Source organism: Neomonachus schauinslandi, chromosome 13 (assembly GCF_002201575.2).
Source record: "Neomonachus schauinslandi chromosome 13, ASM220157v2, whole genome shotgun sequence".
In the NCBI taxonomy this organism is placed as follows: Eukaryota; Metazoa; Chordata; class Mammalia; order Carnivora; family Phocidae; genus Neomonachus; species Neomonachus schauinslandi.
In genome coordinates this window covers 73,323,193-73,337,291 of record NC_058415.1, presented here as the reverse complement: position 1 = coordinate 73,337,291, position 14,099 = coordinate 73,323,193, and the positions used below count along the sequence as shown (strand labels likewise).

General features: G+C 47.5%; 2 protein-coding genes across 2 annotated transcripts in view; one reads left to right on the top strand and one right to left on the bottom strand.

Moving 5' to 3' along the window:
• Positions 1–12,997, top strand: part of FKBP15 (FKBP prolyl isomerase family member 15) — a 61,193-nt gene extending 48,196 nt beyond the window's left edge. The window contains exons 21-28 of the mRNA XM_021691450.1: positions 1,962–2,098; positions 5,011–5,166; positions 5,723–5,875; positions 6,860–6,982; positions 7,559–7,666; positions 7,941–8,629; positions 9,698–9,794; positions 12,068–12,997. Of these exons, the coding sequence (XP_021547125.1) occupies positions 1,962–2,098; positions 5,011–5,166; positions 5,723–5,875; positions 6,860–6,982; positions 7,559–7,666; positions 7,941–8,629; positions 9,698–9,794; positions 12,068–12,145 (1,541 nt within the window). The 3' untranslated portion in view covers positions 12,146–12,997. The remainder of the gene's footprint in view (positions 1–1,961; positions 2,099–5,010; positions 5,167–5,722; positions 5,876–6,859; positions 6,983–7,558; positions 7,667–7,940; positions 8,630–9,697; positions 9,795–12,067) is intronic.
• LOC110581556 (anaphase-promoting complex subunit CDC26-like) lies at positions 3,511–4,181 on the bottom strand. Its single transcript, XM_044920641.1, has one exon. It carries the CDS (start codon positions 4,012–4,014, stop codon positions 3,757–3,759), a length of 258 nt encoding a protein of 85 aa, XP_044776576.1. The 5' UTR covers positions 4,015–4,181; the 3' UTR covers positions 3,511–3,756.
• Positions 12,998–14,099: the final 1,102 nt, after the last annotated feature.

The window sequence follows — 14,099 nt, the reverse complement described above, 5'->3', positions numbered from 1 at the left end:
CATTGGGCTCCCTGCTCAGCAGGGAGTCTGCTCCTCCCTCTCCCCCCCCCCCCCCCCCCTTCCTCGTGCTTGCTCTCACACTTTCTGTCTCTCTCTCAAATAAATAAATAAAAACTAAAAAAAAAAAAATTAAACTCTGTCCTTCCTTCAAATCCATTTGGCTTGATGCTCTTGAAGTTTGTGAAGGACTGAGGCAAAAATGAAAGTAGACCGGTATAAACCTACACCACTGCTTGACATAAAGGACTACTAAAGAACTGACTGTTCATCTGAAGTTGATTAGTGACCACTTTCCCACTTTGTTTGGCAAGTGTTGTCCTCAGTGTCTTTGGTACTTGTGTTTGGCTCATGGGCCTGGAAGAGTTTAATGTCTTCCTCTAACTCATGACTCAGTGGAAGTTTAAAAAAGTACTTCCTGTAGCGGCCGGCTCCTTCCTAGAGGGTGGATTCCAACCCTTCAGCCTGGCACTCGAGGCCCCTCCAGCTTGGCTTACTTCCTCTTCTGTTGCTCAGTTCATCTCGGCTCTGGACATACTAGCCAGCCGGCTGCAGCTTCAGCCCATCCTGTGGTTCTGGTCTTGCTTTTTATCCATGCTCTTCTCTGGACTTGGTGTGTCCTCTGTCACCAATATTTGCCTCCAATTCTCCAAAATCTCTTTCAGAAACTTTCCTGTTTTTTTTCTAGAACATTTGATCTCCTTTAGAATCCTTTATCTCTGAGTACATTATTATGACCATTATCAGAGTTAACCTCAAATCAGCAGTATTTATAGGTCTGTATTCCCTTCTAGAATACAAGCCTCTGGAGGCCAAGGATGGTATCGTGCTCATCTTTTGCAAAGTCCTTTCTTCCAAGTTAGCATTAGTTCAGTACCTGGCATAAAGGTGCTGCTCAAGACACAGGGACTTGAATAGAAGAGTTGTGAAGACCAGCATGTTGATTCATGCACTTTGGTGTGTAGAAACAAATGTGGAAGACACAGATGGGACCAGGGGGCGGGGGGTAGCTGGGGCAGCAGCAGAATTGGGAAGAAGCAAAGTTCGCTTGCCTGAAAAGAGCTAAAAACGCTGATGTTAGTCGGTAGAGTGACACCTTGAGGATAAACCCCTTCCCTTTTAGAGCATCACCTGGGTTCACCTGAGGGACAGTCTTAGATTTGAATGTTGTACAGGTATCTTTTCTGCTTTTGTGGTGCCCTATGACAGTTACCTCAAAAGCACCATAAGGGTCTCAGAAGTTTTCTGTACAAACTTCATTTTAATGTGTTACATTTTTTTTTTTTCAGATTTTATTTATTTATTTGACAGAGAGAGACACAGCGAGAGAAGGAACACAAGCAGGGGGAGCGGGAGAGGGAGAAGCAGGCTTCCCGCGGAGCAGGGAGCCCGATGCGGGGCTGTATCCCAGGACCCTGGGATCATGACCTGAGACGCTTAACGACTAAGCCACCCAGGCGCCCCAGTGTGTTACATTTTTAAGAAATATTCTGAGTAGCTTTATTTGAGCTTTTTTTTTTTTTTTGGTGTTTTAAAAGGAAGCTCTTGGTAGAATGTCCCAGCTACCAAGAAGGATGGGAGTATTTTACCAAGGCGGTGAGACAGGGCCTGGACTAATGCTAAATAAAGATCTGTTCAGTATGTTGAGGCAGTGGCTGAAATGGGATTGTGGCAGTGATACATTTTGAAAGCGGCTTTGGACGGCTTGAAACGTTTCTTTTTCATTTTGTGTATGGAGAAGGGGACACGCACATACAGACACGAACACGGGTTGGTAGGGGAGTTGGTTCATGACCTCATCTGCCTTTCTCTGGTCAGGGAGGTGGTACTGCAGGGAGTGAGGGGAAGGCGTGCACGTGGTCGAGTCGGGAGACCGCCCGGTGCAGCTTGGGAGGAGCGGCCAGGATGCCAGGTGCCCCTGCAGCTCTGGTTCTGCAGCCAGTCTCTCTGCGGTTCTATCCCAGAACTCCAGGAAACCTCGGAGCAAGCTCAGTCCAAATTCAAAAGTGAAAAGCAAAGCCGGAGACAACTAGAGCTCAAGGTGATGTCCCTGGAGGACGAGCTGGCTGATCTTCGAGATGAGAAGGAATCTCTGGAAAAGGTAAATTCTACACCCAGAATTTCTCTGTTGGACCCAAGTGGCCAGGATTAGCTGTTGAATAAACGTTTTTGCTTTCCTTTTAAAAATTACAGTAGCATGTGCTCATTGTAACAAATACAAATAATACAGAAAAGTATGAAATAAAAAAATTTATCTTTTTTCCTCTCTAATCTCAAGCATTATATAAACAATGTATGACTATAAACAATGTATGATTATCCATGCAATTTGTTCTTTGCATGTATAAAACATATGTACACACATACTTGTGCATACATGTATGTATACTGATCGTTTTTAAACTATGATAGGATAGTGTTTAATGCTTTTTTTTTTTTTTTTCCCTCATGGACATTGTACTAATAATGAGAACTTTCTGGGATGCCTGCTGGCTCAGTTGGTAAAGCATGTGACTCTTGATCTCGGGGTTGTGAGTTCAAGCCCCACGTTGGGTGTAGAGATTGCTTAAAACTAAAATCTTAAAAAAAAAAAATGAAAACTCTCATTCCTTTTAACGACAGCATAGTAGTCTAGTGTATTGTGAGGTTATACCATAACTTACTTAACTATTTACCTACTGATGGGTATTTATGTTTCTGTTTTTTCACAATTTCAAGCATTGCTGCTGTGGACATCCTTGTACTATATAACTATTTTGTGCAAATTCATTTGAGCATTTCCATAAAATGAATTGCATGAATTAGAATTGCTAGATCACTTTTTAATGTCCTTTGTCCTCTTTCTTATTGTAATATTAGTTTGATTTATAAACATTACTGAGGGTATTAATCCTTTGTCACTCATAGATGTTACAAATATCACTTAGTATTTATATCTTTTGTCGTGTTAAAATTTTAAGGTCAGCCTAAACTAGCCCCATTGAACAAAGTGGGAATATTTCTGTCTTTCTGTTCTGGAATAGTTTAAATATGAAAAGAGCAAACTTGGGGCGCCTGGGTGGCTCAGTCGTTAAGCGTCTGCCTTCGGCTCAGGTCATGATCCCAGGGTCCTGGGATCGAGTCCCACATCGGGCTCCCTGCTCGGCAAGAAGCCTGCTTCTCCCTCTCCCATTCCCCCTGCTTGTGTTACTGCTCTTGCTATCTCTCTCTCTGTCAAATAAATAAATAAAATCTTAAAAAAGAAAAGAAAAAGAAAAGAGCAAACTTTCTGATATTTCTTTTTTTTTTCCAAAAATATATTTATTTATTTATTTATTTATTTTTTTTAAGATTTTATTTATTTATTTGAGAGAGAGTGAGAGACAGAGAGTGCGAGAGGGAAGAGGGTCAGAGGGAGAAGCAGACTCCCTGCCGAGCAGGGAGCCCAATGCGGGACTCGATCCCGGGACTCCAGGATCATGACCCGAGCCGAAGGCAGTCGCTCAACCAACTGAGCCACCCAGGCGCCCTAAAAATATATTTATTTTTAAAAACAAAAATCAGACAAGTTTTATAGAGTCAAATTTTCCAGAGACAAACTAGAGTTTAGATTTCCACTTAGAGCAAAAGTTAAGCATCAGTAATCTCATGCAGAAGTGTTTCTCTGCAGGAGGTAAAACATTCTGCTTGACTGCATGCACTCAATTCTCTAAATCTTGTTTGTACTTCTGCCATCATTTTACTCCATTCCAGGGCTCTGGCATGCCAGACAATCCGCCTCTAAAATTCAAAACTTCCAAATTGAGATGAACGATTATTGGGCTTGGGTTGGGGTTTATAACCAATTCGATCATTAATCATTTGTTCCCGGCTCTTGGGGTCACTGCTCAGCCCAATGGCACCTTCTCCATCACTGATTCCTACGACGTCCACTTCTTCCTTTTGTTTCTTACGGGTCTCCAGGTCATTTCGAATGCTCTCAAACTCCTCAGTGTCATCAAGCTTCAGCTCCAGGCGGGTTGGTTTTCGCCGCAGCATACTGAGATCAACACTGAGGGCCAGACCCAGTGAACTATCAGCAACTCACAGGGTTATCCTCAGGGTCTAAACAGGTCCTAAATGGATAGGTCATTCATTCATTAAACAAACACTTCTTATGCTCCCTCTCCAGAGTTAAAAGGCATAGCCACAGCCTCTTTTCAAGCCTGCTCAGTGTTTTCCCCCTTTCTGAGATTTCTATAAAACTCTCTAGTAAAGCTTTGGTGGCCTAGTGCCTTTTTAGGGGATAAATCTGGGTCTACATTTTCAGTTTCTTCTATGACTTTATCAGGGTTTTTTTTAAACCTAATTCCTTCTGATTTGGGGGGACTGTTTTCAGTTTTTTTTTTTTAAGATTTTATTTATTTGAGAGAGAGAGAATGAGAGAGAGCAAGCACATGAGAGGGGGGAGGGTCAGAGGGAGAAGCAGACTCCCTGCCGAGCAGGGAGCCGGATGCGGGACTCGATCCAGGGACTCCAGGATCATGACCTGAGCTGAAGGCAGTCGCTTAACCAACTGAGCCACCCAGGCGCCCTGTTTTCAGTTTTTCATTGTGAGAGAAAGCACTGCAGTGACCATCCATGTACCACAGTCTTTGTGAACATGATTTATTGCTTCCTTAAGATAAATGATAATTTGTGCAATTTCTGGATGTATTTTGAAAATCCTTTCACAGGACTGCTAAATTACCATCCAAAGAGAGAACACTCATTTATTTTCCTACTAGCAGGTATGAAAGTGTCCACTTCCCTGTGCCCTTACCACTGTTAAGACGTTCCCTATCTCTTAATAGAATGGTAAAGAACTTCTTGTTTTCCTTCTTCTTGTCACAATTTCTATCACTCAGTAGCCAAGAATGTTAAATATAGAAGAAAAATTAAACATTGAATTGTTTCCAGGAAGACCCAGGTCAAAAACTACCACCACTGTCACCATCTTCTGCATTTATCCTCTGTGAAACAGCTAGAGCTGATGATGGTTCTCTTATTCCCAAGAACCTGTCTGAAAGGAAAAAGAAGTCCGCTCAAGAGCGCTGTCAGGCTGAGGAGGAGATCGATGAAATCCGCAAGTCCTACCAGGAGGAATTGGACAAGCTTCGGCAGCTCTTGAAAAAGGCTCGGGTGTCCACAGACCAAGCAGCTGCAGAGCAGGTAACAGGAAACTGAAGCACTTTGGAAATGTGCCTTCAGGCCCATTACCGTCCTTGAAGAGAAGGGATTTATTTAGGTAATCAGGCAGGGAGACCAGGGACAGTGACAGGACACACCTGGGTCTCTAGTTCATTTGACAGAGACCTTTTTCCTTGTAAGTTCATAAATTCATATCTGCGTGTCTGACTGTTGAGTGAATTAGTGCCCTCAGTTTAGTCTCCTCTGGGGATTTTGACAAAACTGTTTCGCCTGAACCTGTGAAGTTTAGGGCCCAGACTCTGAAAAGATTACAATATGGCTCTATCCTCTAGCAACCTGTCTAGACAGTCACCTCTTTCTCTGGTTGGAGTAGCTTTTAGAATCCTGACCACCAATGACATCTGCGTACCTATATTAAAAAAGTACATTTACTTTCAAAGTAATCAAGGTCTTTCAAATAGTTGTGTCCCTATTAAATCTGGGCTGTTAGCTTATTCTTTTTGCCTTAGGAAAGATGGGCTTCCCTAGATGCGACTGTGCCCCCTGCCCCCATATGGGGATTGCCTTCTCTTGGCAGCTGTCTCTGGTACAGGCTGAGCTGCAGACCCAGTGGGAAGCAAAGTGTGAGCAGCTGCTGGCCTCCGCCAGGGGTGAGCACCGGCAGCAGTACCAGGAAGTTTGTGCGCAGAGAGATGCCAACCAGCAGAAGCTGCTCCACCTTCAGGAAAAGGTAGGCATTTCCCCGGGGCCGACAGCTTAGGTGGCCCAGTTAATTTGAGGCAAACAGGTTGGGTCTTGTAAATCCTTCTGAACCTAAAAGGTGTTAATAGCTTGAAAGCCAAACCATGCTTGTTCAACTCTCCAGTTTATCGGTAATCTTTCACATACTGATTTTGGGAAGACAGGTCTGTGACCTAGAAAAAGAAAAAGCAACATGTTTAATTCCATTATTTGATCATTTATGAAGCAAATATTTATTGAGTGCCAGTGATAGTCCAGATACTGTGTTAGGGAAAGGACTTACAAAGAACTCTGCCCTTAAGCATCTCACAGTCCAGAAAGGGAGCAGGAGAGAAACAAAGATAAGCATGAAGTGCTGTGAGACCTGGAAGAGGAAGTGCCTGAGGGAGCAGAGCCAAGAAGGACCAGTAGTGTTGATGAGGTGAAGTGAGGTGCCCAAGGCGGCAGAATGCCCCGGGCAGAGGCACGGAGGTGGGGTGGGGCCTGCATCTGGTGGGTCACTGGCATGAAAGTGACAGAGATGGAAGATGGTTTAGGGTTATGGTATGACAGCCCCCCCCCCCCCATCTGGAGGTGACTTTCTTTCCTTACAGTATCTAGTTAAAAATCTTTGACTCAGAGATGATGAAGGCAGTCTTACAGGTGAATACGCTGCTTCTAATGGCCGGTTTTCATATGTGTGTGTCACTGGACTTATATCCCCCCTTTTTTCATCATGCTCTTGAACCTGATAAGGAATAAGGCAAGTGACATGGTGGGGAAGAGGAGGTGAAGTTGTAAGTTGAGACTGAGGGATGAGGAAAAAGAATGCCCTGAGTCGGCAGGCCTGGAGTGGGTGGGGGCGTATGGACATCAGCGGACCTACCTGAGGTTAACACTGGATGCTTAGGATGGTTCTCGTCCTCCCAGTGACCTGACTTTCACCTGGCAGTCCAGGCTCCCGCGGCCACAGCCACAGTCTGTTGTTTTGCAGTGTCTAGCCCTCCAGGCCCAAGTCACGGCCCTGACAGAGCAAAATGAACAGCACGCCAAGGACCTGGAGACCAAGCCCCACGTGTCTGGAGTTGCGGCTGCTGCCGCTGACCCCTCAGAGAAGGTGAGTGGGCATTTCGAAGACACATCCCAGGTCATATCAAGGGATTGAATGTGCCTATCAGGCCTTCAGGAAGAATGGGGCCAATTTTGTGTTGGCAGCTTTTCTTCTGACTTTAGTGATACACCACTTGTCTGGCTTCAGTAAAAATGAACTCTTTGGAGCCTATCACATTGGTGAGAAACCCCAGAGGGCCCTGTCCTGGGGTTTTGACAGATAAGGGAAATGTCTCTAAATTGGCACAGTGAGGAGCCTGCCCAGCATCTGCTAGCGCCAGTCCTCGTAGCCCGCGGCGGCTCGCATGGTGGCCTCAGCACGAGGAGGCATTGATCAACACGGGCCGCAGCTTGCCAGTCCTTGATAACCCTTCCACCGAATGCTGTTCCTTATTTAACATCGCCCTCTCCACTGTGACAGCCTTTGGCGTCTCAGTTCAGGACCAGCTGTGGCGCGTACTACGGTACCCAGAGGGCTTCCTTTCAGCCCTCCCAACCCCTCTCTGGCATTTACCTGCATCACTTAAATCACTTGATGTTGGCAACATAGATTTTGTTTTGCTCTCCTCGCGTCTTCACGCAGGTCAAGAAGATCATGAACCAGGTGTTCCAGTCGTTGCGGGGAGAGTTTGAGCTGGAGGAATCTTACGGCGGCAGGGCCGTTCTGGGGACCATCATGAACACCATCAAGGTAGGGCCAGCCGGTGACTTTTGCCCCGAAGTGGGAATCTTGTGGCTTAAGGGCCCTTTGAGGGATCATAAATCTAAAAGGTATTCAAGACTATTCCTCAAGAATCAGGAAAAGTGGCATGACTTTTATCTGGAGAGATGAGGGCAGCCTCCAGCTAGAGGAAGAAGCAGGCATTCGACCTACACGAGCCGCTGTGCTGTCAGGGAGCGAAGAAGTAGGAGTGTCTGCTGTTTTCCTGTCAGTGAGCATCTCCTCCTCCTTGGCTTTTGAACAGATGGTGACTCTTCAGCTGTTAAACCAGCCCGAGCAAGACAAGGGACAGAGCAGCAATGAAGAAGAGGAGGAGGAGGAGGAAGAAGAGCAGCCCCAGAGACCTTCCCGGGAGCTCTTGGTCTCGGCCGGTTCTGGGCCGCCCCCAGCGGCCCTGAGTAGGGAGTCGCAGGAGTACCCCCTGGTGTCATCGGAGCAGGCAGTCCAGGAGGCTGTCCCCCTGCCTCCTCAGGCCCTCTCTGCTCCCCAGGATGAGGTACAGGGAAGGGAAGGGGAGCCCGCAGAAGCAGAGGCGTTCTCAGAGATAAAAGGTGATTCCCGCCCACCCGAACTGGCTTGTATTCCCTCCCGGAGACCTCTGGGGCCCCCAACTTCAATTCCCCCTCAGCCTCCGGGCCCTGTGCTTGTGGACTCTGAGTGCGAGGAGACACTTGCTGCCAGCCCATTGGAGAATGCCTACGTCGGGGAGCCAGAAAGCTCCACGAGACTATCCCTGACTTCACATTCCATGAAAGAGGACCCACTAGCCTTGGGGCCTGAAAGTCTAGGAGAAGAGCCTCAGCCTCCAGAGCTCAAGAAAGATGAGAATGTCCCTAACTCCACTGCTCCCTTTAAGGAGCTAGAAAACACAGAGGCAGGTTCATTAACTGTCGGAGCAGCAAGTGGGTCCGGCCACTCTTCTCAGCATGCCAGGTAGGTCTTCCTGAGCAGTTTCCAGGACAAGGCAGCTGTATGTGGAGGTTGTGGCTGGTGTTTCCAGGGCTGGTAACTCGTCCTCAGAGAAGGACTGTCTGATTCACTTACTTACTCATGTATTTGTTCAATAATGCCTACTATGTAAGAGGCTCTGTGGTCAGCACTGCAATAGGGTGGTAGGCAAGGCAGATTTGGTTCTTGAGTTAAGGAGCTTGCAGTCTAGTGGGGAAGACAAACAAATACTTATGTATTATAAAAGTATGCTTTAAAAAAGTGCTTAAAAAAAGAAATTCTCTATTCATATAATAGAGAATAGAGGAGGAGTTACTCTGCTTTGAGATAGAGTGGTTAGGGAAGGATTCTGAGAAGGTAATGTTTAAACTGGGACCTAAAGGATGGAAAGGAGCCTTCAATGCCAAGATTGGGAGGAAGAGATTGTAGAAAGCAGGCACAGCACATGCAAAGGCCCTGTGGTAGGAGGGGACATGACAGTCAAGGAACTAAGGAGGGCACAGTAAGTAGGAGAATGGTGTTAATCTGAGATTGGAGAATGAAGTAGGGACCAGGCACGTGAGATTTTGTGTCACTCTTAGAAGTTTGGATTTTAGGTACCGTGAAAAGCTATTAAAGGGATTTGAGCGAAAAGTGACATGGCCTGATGTATTAGTTTATGAAGATCACTCTGGCTGTAGGTCATGGAGGGAGTCAAGAACGCTAGGAGGCCAGTGTAGAGGCGGGAGGAATCCCTGGGCAATTACCATAGCCGTTGGATTCTTCCTCCAGAGCTTGTGGGCCCTGTGGCCTAGAACAGGAACAGAAATAACACCATTTCTTTCTTTTTTTTTTTTAAGATTTTATTTCTTTATTTGAGAGAGAGAGCATGAGAGGGGGGAGGGTCAGAGGGAGAAGCAGACTCCCCGCCGAGCAGGGAGCCCGATGTGGGGCTCGATCCCGGGACCCTGGGATCATGACCTGAGCCGAAGGCAGACCCTTAACTGACTGAGCCACCCAGGCGCCCCAGTAACACCATTTTCTGTGACTTGATTTTCTTGATTTTTCCTTCAGTCTCCCAGGGGATGAAGAAGATGAACTATTTAAAGGGGCAACTCTGAAAGTTTCAAGGGCCAAAGCACAGCCTGAGGAGGAGGATGAAGATGAGGTGGTAAGGAAATCCCAGGCACTGCCCAGTCCTCACACCACCACCCGGGGGCCCTTCCCCGCTGGCTCTGAGAAGAGGAGTGGAGTCTGTGGGTGGCCCATGCCCTGGGCTCTCTGTGCAGCGCCCTGTGGGAGCAGGCGTGGGGCTGGGAGGGGCCAGCTCTGTAAGCACAGTGGGGATGGGCAGATACCACTTTATTCCTGAAAAAGGATCACGATCTGTGTCCATGCAGGAATGATTTCTACTTTCAGTGAAGGAAGTTGGGCTGCTTAGTCCTGCATTAGAATGCTAAGGCCTCAGGTTCCCCCAGATCTGGTCAGAGATTGTCTATTTTACAATCAGAAGGGACTTTGAATTTTTTGTCTTGTATCCTTATTCATAGACAAACTGAGGCTCAGAAAGGTGATTTACCTACAGCCACAGAGCTAGGACTGAAACCCCAGGCTCCTTCTAAGACCACCTGTTTCTGGGCCTTTCCGCGTCCTCAGCCTGCTTTCCAAGCTGCTACCTTGTTTTGTCCTCACAACACCCCAGGCAGAAAATGGGTTAAGTACTGATAGCATGACCTCGCTCTACAAAGCTCCAAAGTGACGGCCGGAGGGTGGCTTGCTCACACAGCCTGGATCAGAGCCCCGATTCTCGCATCTCTTGTCCCCATGTGCGGAGTTAGGCTGTCCCTAGGACATTTGACTGCTCTGACGGGAATGTCACCAGAGTGAAACATGGGTGGAGAACACAAATCAGGTTCAAGCTCAGCCTGTCCCAAGGACAGAAATGTGAGGTGATTGAGGGCACATTTTTCTCCCCTCATGTGTCAGCCAGAGTGGGTTTTGCCTTTTGCCAAAACCTTGGGGAAATGGCTGTGGCCGAGCGAGAAGCCGGCTTTGCGTGTACCAATGCCCTCGCCTCCTGCCTGCGCTGCTCTGCGGGGAGGGCACCATCTCCTCCTGTTGGCCTTTCTTCCCAAGAAGTAAGTTTTCATTCAGGAGTTCTGAATATGAATTCTGCACTTAGAAATAAAAACAAAAAGCCAATTGAGTATCCCAAGTGGCTGCCCTAAATATAGTTGGAATGTTTAGTTAGCAGGATATTATTGGTATTAATGTAAATACTACCAAGTTAATTTATGTTTCTGGGATACTTTGAAAACTTCACAGACATTCTCATTTAATACTCTACTAACCCAGTGAGGATTTTATCCTATTTTATAGAAAAGAGGACTGAGGCTCAGCAAGATTAAGTAATATGCTCAAGGTTATAATGCTAGTGAATGCAGAGCCAGAACTTTAGTTGGAATAAAACAGAAGCAGTGAGCCACCTTTTAATTCACTACTGTCAGAGTTTAAAGATCATTTAGTTGAGGCCCAGAGAGAGGTACAAGGTCCATACCAGGGACCCCTGACCGCATCATGCTGCCTTCTGTTTGGCCAGACCCTGGGCCAGAGTAGCTCAGAGCAGGGGAAACTCCATGTGTGCCTTTCTCCAGCGTCAATCCCTGCCACCCCCGCAGGACCTGTTCCCAGCAATCTAGAAGAAAAAGGCCAGGAGCTCAAGTCATGAAAAGTGGGAGAGGGTTTCCTCCGTGGCCTGTTAATCTCCCTTTTCCTACTACCTGGGTGGAGGGAGCGAGGGAAGGGCCAGTGAGCTCAGGGGTGTTGGGGGCTGTGGCCCTGTGCTCCTGGGCTTTCATCATCTCTTGGATTTGCCACTGGGTAATGTCGCCAAGCCTCTGAACTCAACTCTCTCACATGCTCGGGGCACGTCCAGAACCAGACAGGCCACCATAGGCCACAACGTTTCTTCAGATGGAGCTGTATTCTTCCCAACCTCCCTTCATCTTCTTGCATCTTCTCTCCCCCCTCAGGGCTGCTCTGCTTCTCTCTTTCTTCCTCCCACTCGCATCCCTCCCCCATCGACCCTTCTTTTCCCACACGAAATGTGTAAGTCACTGCATGAGAAGAAACCTGTCAAATCAATACATGTGTTTCACAAATAAATGACAAAATTAGCCAATGTTGGTCTTCTTGTCTGTGTGTTGGAAGATTGCCTCCCTTCTCTGCCTGCTTGTTTCAGCTTTATCTGAAGCCCAGCAAACTTACCTGGAAGCCCAGGTTTGCTGGCCGCAGGCTTAGTCCTTTCAGTAAAACCCTAACCAACACCCTCCTTCCCAACCTGGAGCCGGGGAACAGGTGTCGGTTCGCTATACCTCACGCGGGCAGGAAGGCCGTCTGGTGCAGGGCCAGGTGAGGACTGACTGCTCTTTCCTGTTTTGTCAGAGCATGAAGGGACGGCCGCCCCCAACACCCCTTTTCGGAGATGATGACGATGACGATGACATTGACTGGCTGGGATGAAGACCCAGGAAACTGGTGCGAAGGTTTCTCTACCGACCCTACCCTAAGCATGATTTTGCACAGCCAGCCCTGTGTTTAGACAAGCCACAGGGTGAGGTGAAGGTGAGCATTCTGAGGACAGCAGTGCATATACCTGAGTTAGCCAACTTCTGAGCGCCCCGCCCGGCTGGTCCGAGAGCAGTGTGAGCCTGTCTTCACAACGTTGGGATCCCGCCTCAGAGTCCCCTTGGGAGGAAGGGCTGGTGGGTTGCCTGCAGCCGGTCACCTACAAGAATCCTGCCCTCTTCCAAGCTTTTTAGTCTCTTCACTAACTCAGACTGATCTGCCTGCCGCCGATGTTCAACTGTGCACCAGCAACGGGATCTGTCGTCTCGGGGAAGCAGGTCTGCCCGGTGGAACCTAGGGGGGATACACTATCCAAACCCTGGTTCAGTTAACAGCCTTGCCTGCAGTCCTGGGACATGTATCTTTTCTCTGCCTTAAATCTGATACAAGAGGTCAATGAATATTTGAAATTAACAAAACTAAAATAAATGTCTGCAATGAAACCTGCCTCAAGCTCTTGGGGAGAAATGGAATTTGGCTCTAAGGCTGGCTGTGCTCTTCTCTGGGACTTTCAGGGTAGGAGTTGGAACAGACTGGGGTTGGTTCACATGCACGAAAGCCCTGTGACATACTCCCTTTGCACCTAACCCTGGAACTCAGGCTTTCAGGAAAGTCACCACTCTGCTGTCCCAGCTCATCCTAGATGCATGAAGGCTTGGGGCACTGTGGTTTATCTGAGAACTGGTCATATCGTCCACTCGCTCTGGCACACTTGGTCCTACACCCTAGGAAGCCCTGCACAGAAGGTGGGAGGGTCCCTACCTTGCATTGTTGTGCATCGTGGCACCTGACTGATTCTTCAAGAGCAGCTTCCATTCCCTCTGGACTCGGGGCCAGGACGAATGCAGAGAAGAGTAGTAAGAAAATATCTGTGGTCATTTTCCTTATTTCAGGATTTTCCAAAGACCATGCAACCAGTCTTGAAAAAGAATAATTTTAATAAAAATGTTCCCTGGTTTAAAATGTTTATAAGAGAGGGTCCTGAATTCCGATGACCTGACCCCATCCTTTGTGAAGACAGATCCTTTGTGAGCCTGTGTGCCGTAAATGGGGCTGGGAGGCAGTAAGAACCACTGTTTACTAAACTTTGTTGTTGAGCGCTTTACACAGGCTGTCTCATCTCCAACAGCCCCTTGCATAAGACACTTAACCCATTTTATAGAGAGACCAGGGCTTAGAGAGTTAAATTAACTTGTCCAAGATTACACAGCTAGGAAGCAGGAGAACGAGAATTCAAATCCTGGCCAGTCTATTCTGGAGCCACCATGTGGCATCCATCACTGGGCTGGGGGAAGAGGGCCAGTGGTGCTTGTCAAAATCCAGGCTCCTGGGCCTCAGGCCAGATCTTCTGAAACAGAATCTCTGCCCTGTTGGGGTAAAACACAAAGCCTCCACTGTCTCCTTTCACAGCCTCGTGCCACTGGGTGCCGTGTGGCCTCGGCCAGTTACCCTCTGAGCCTCATGCTCATCTGCGTTGATGAGCAGACTCAGGGCAGGCTGCCTGGTGCTGCAGCCCAGCTCTGCCACTCACAAGCTGGGTGACTAACTTCTCTGTGCCTCAGCTTCCTCTTGTCTAAAACAGGGACGAACAATTTGTACCTGGTTGTGAGGGTTAAATGAGTTAATATTCTGAGGTGCTTAGAACACTGCCTGGCACGTAAAAAGCACTAGGAAGGTGTCTGTTAAATTTTAAAAAAAACTTCAGGTAGAGAAAGTGCCACCTTTTGTGACTTGGCCGTGAAGAATGTTGAAATGCTTAGTCTAGCCAGCTTCTCTAGAGCACACATTTTTTGAAAAGCCCTCACCACACGTATTACCACCGTATCAAACCAAAGAGGTTGCCGATCAC

Coding starts and splice junctions, on each gene's coding strand:
- LOC110581556 (XM_044920641.1), bottom strand. CDS start 4,014: ATGCTGCGGCGAAAACCAACCCGCCTGGAGCTGAAGCTTGATGACACT.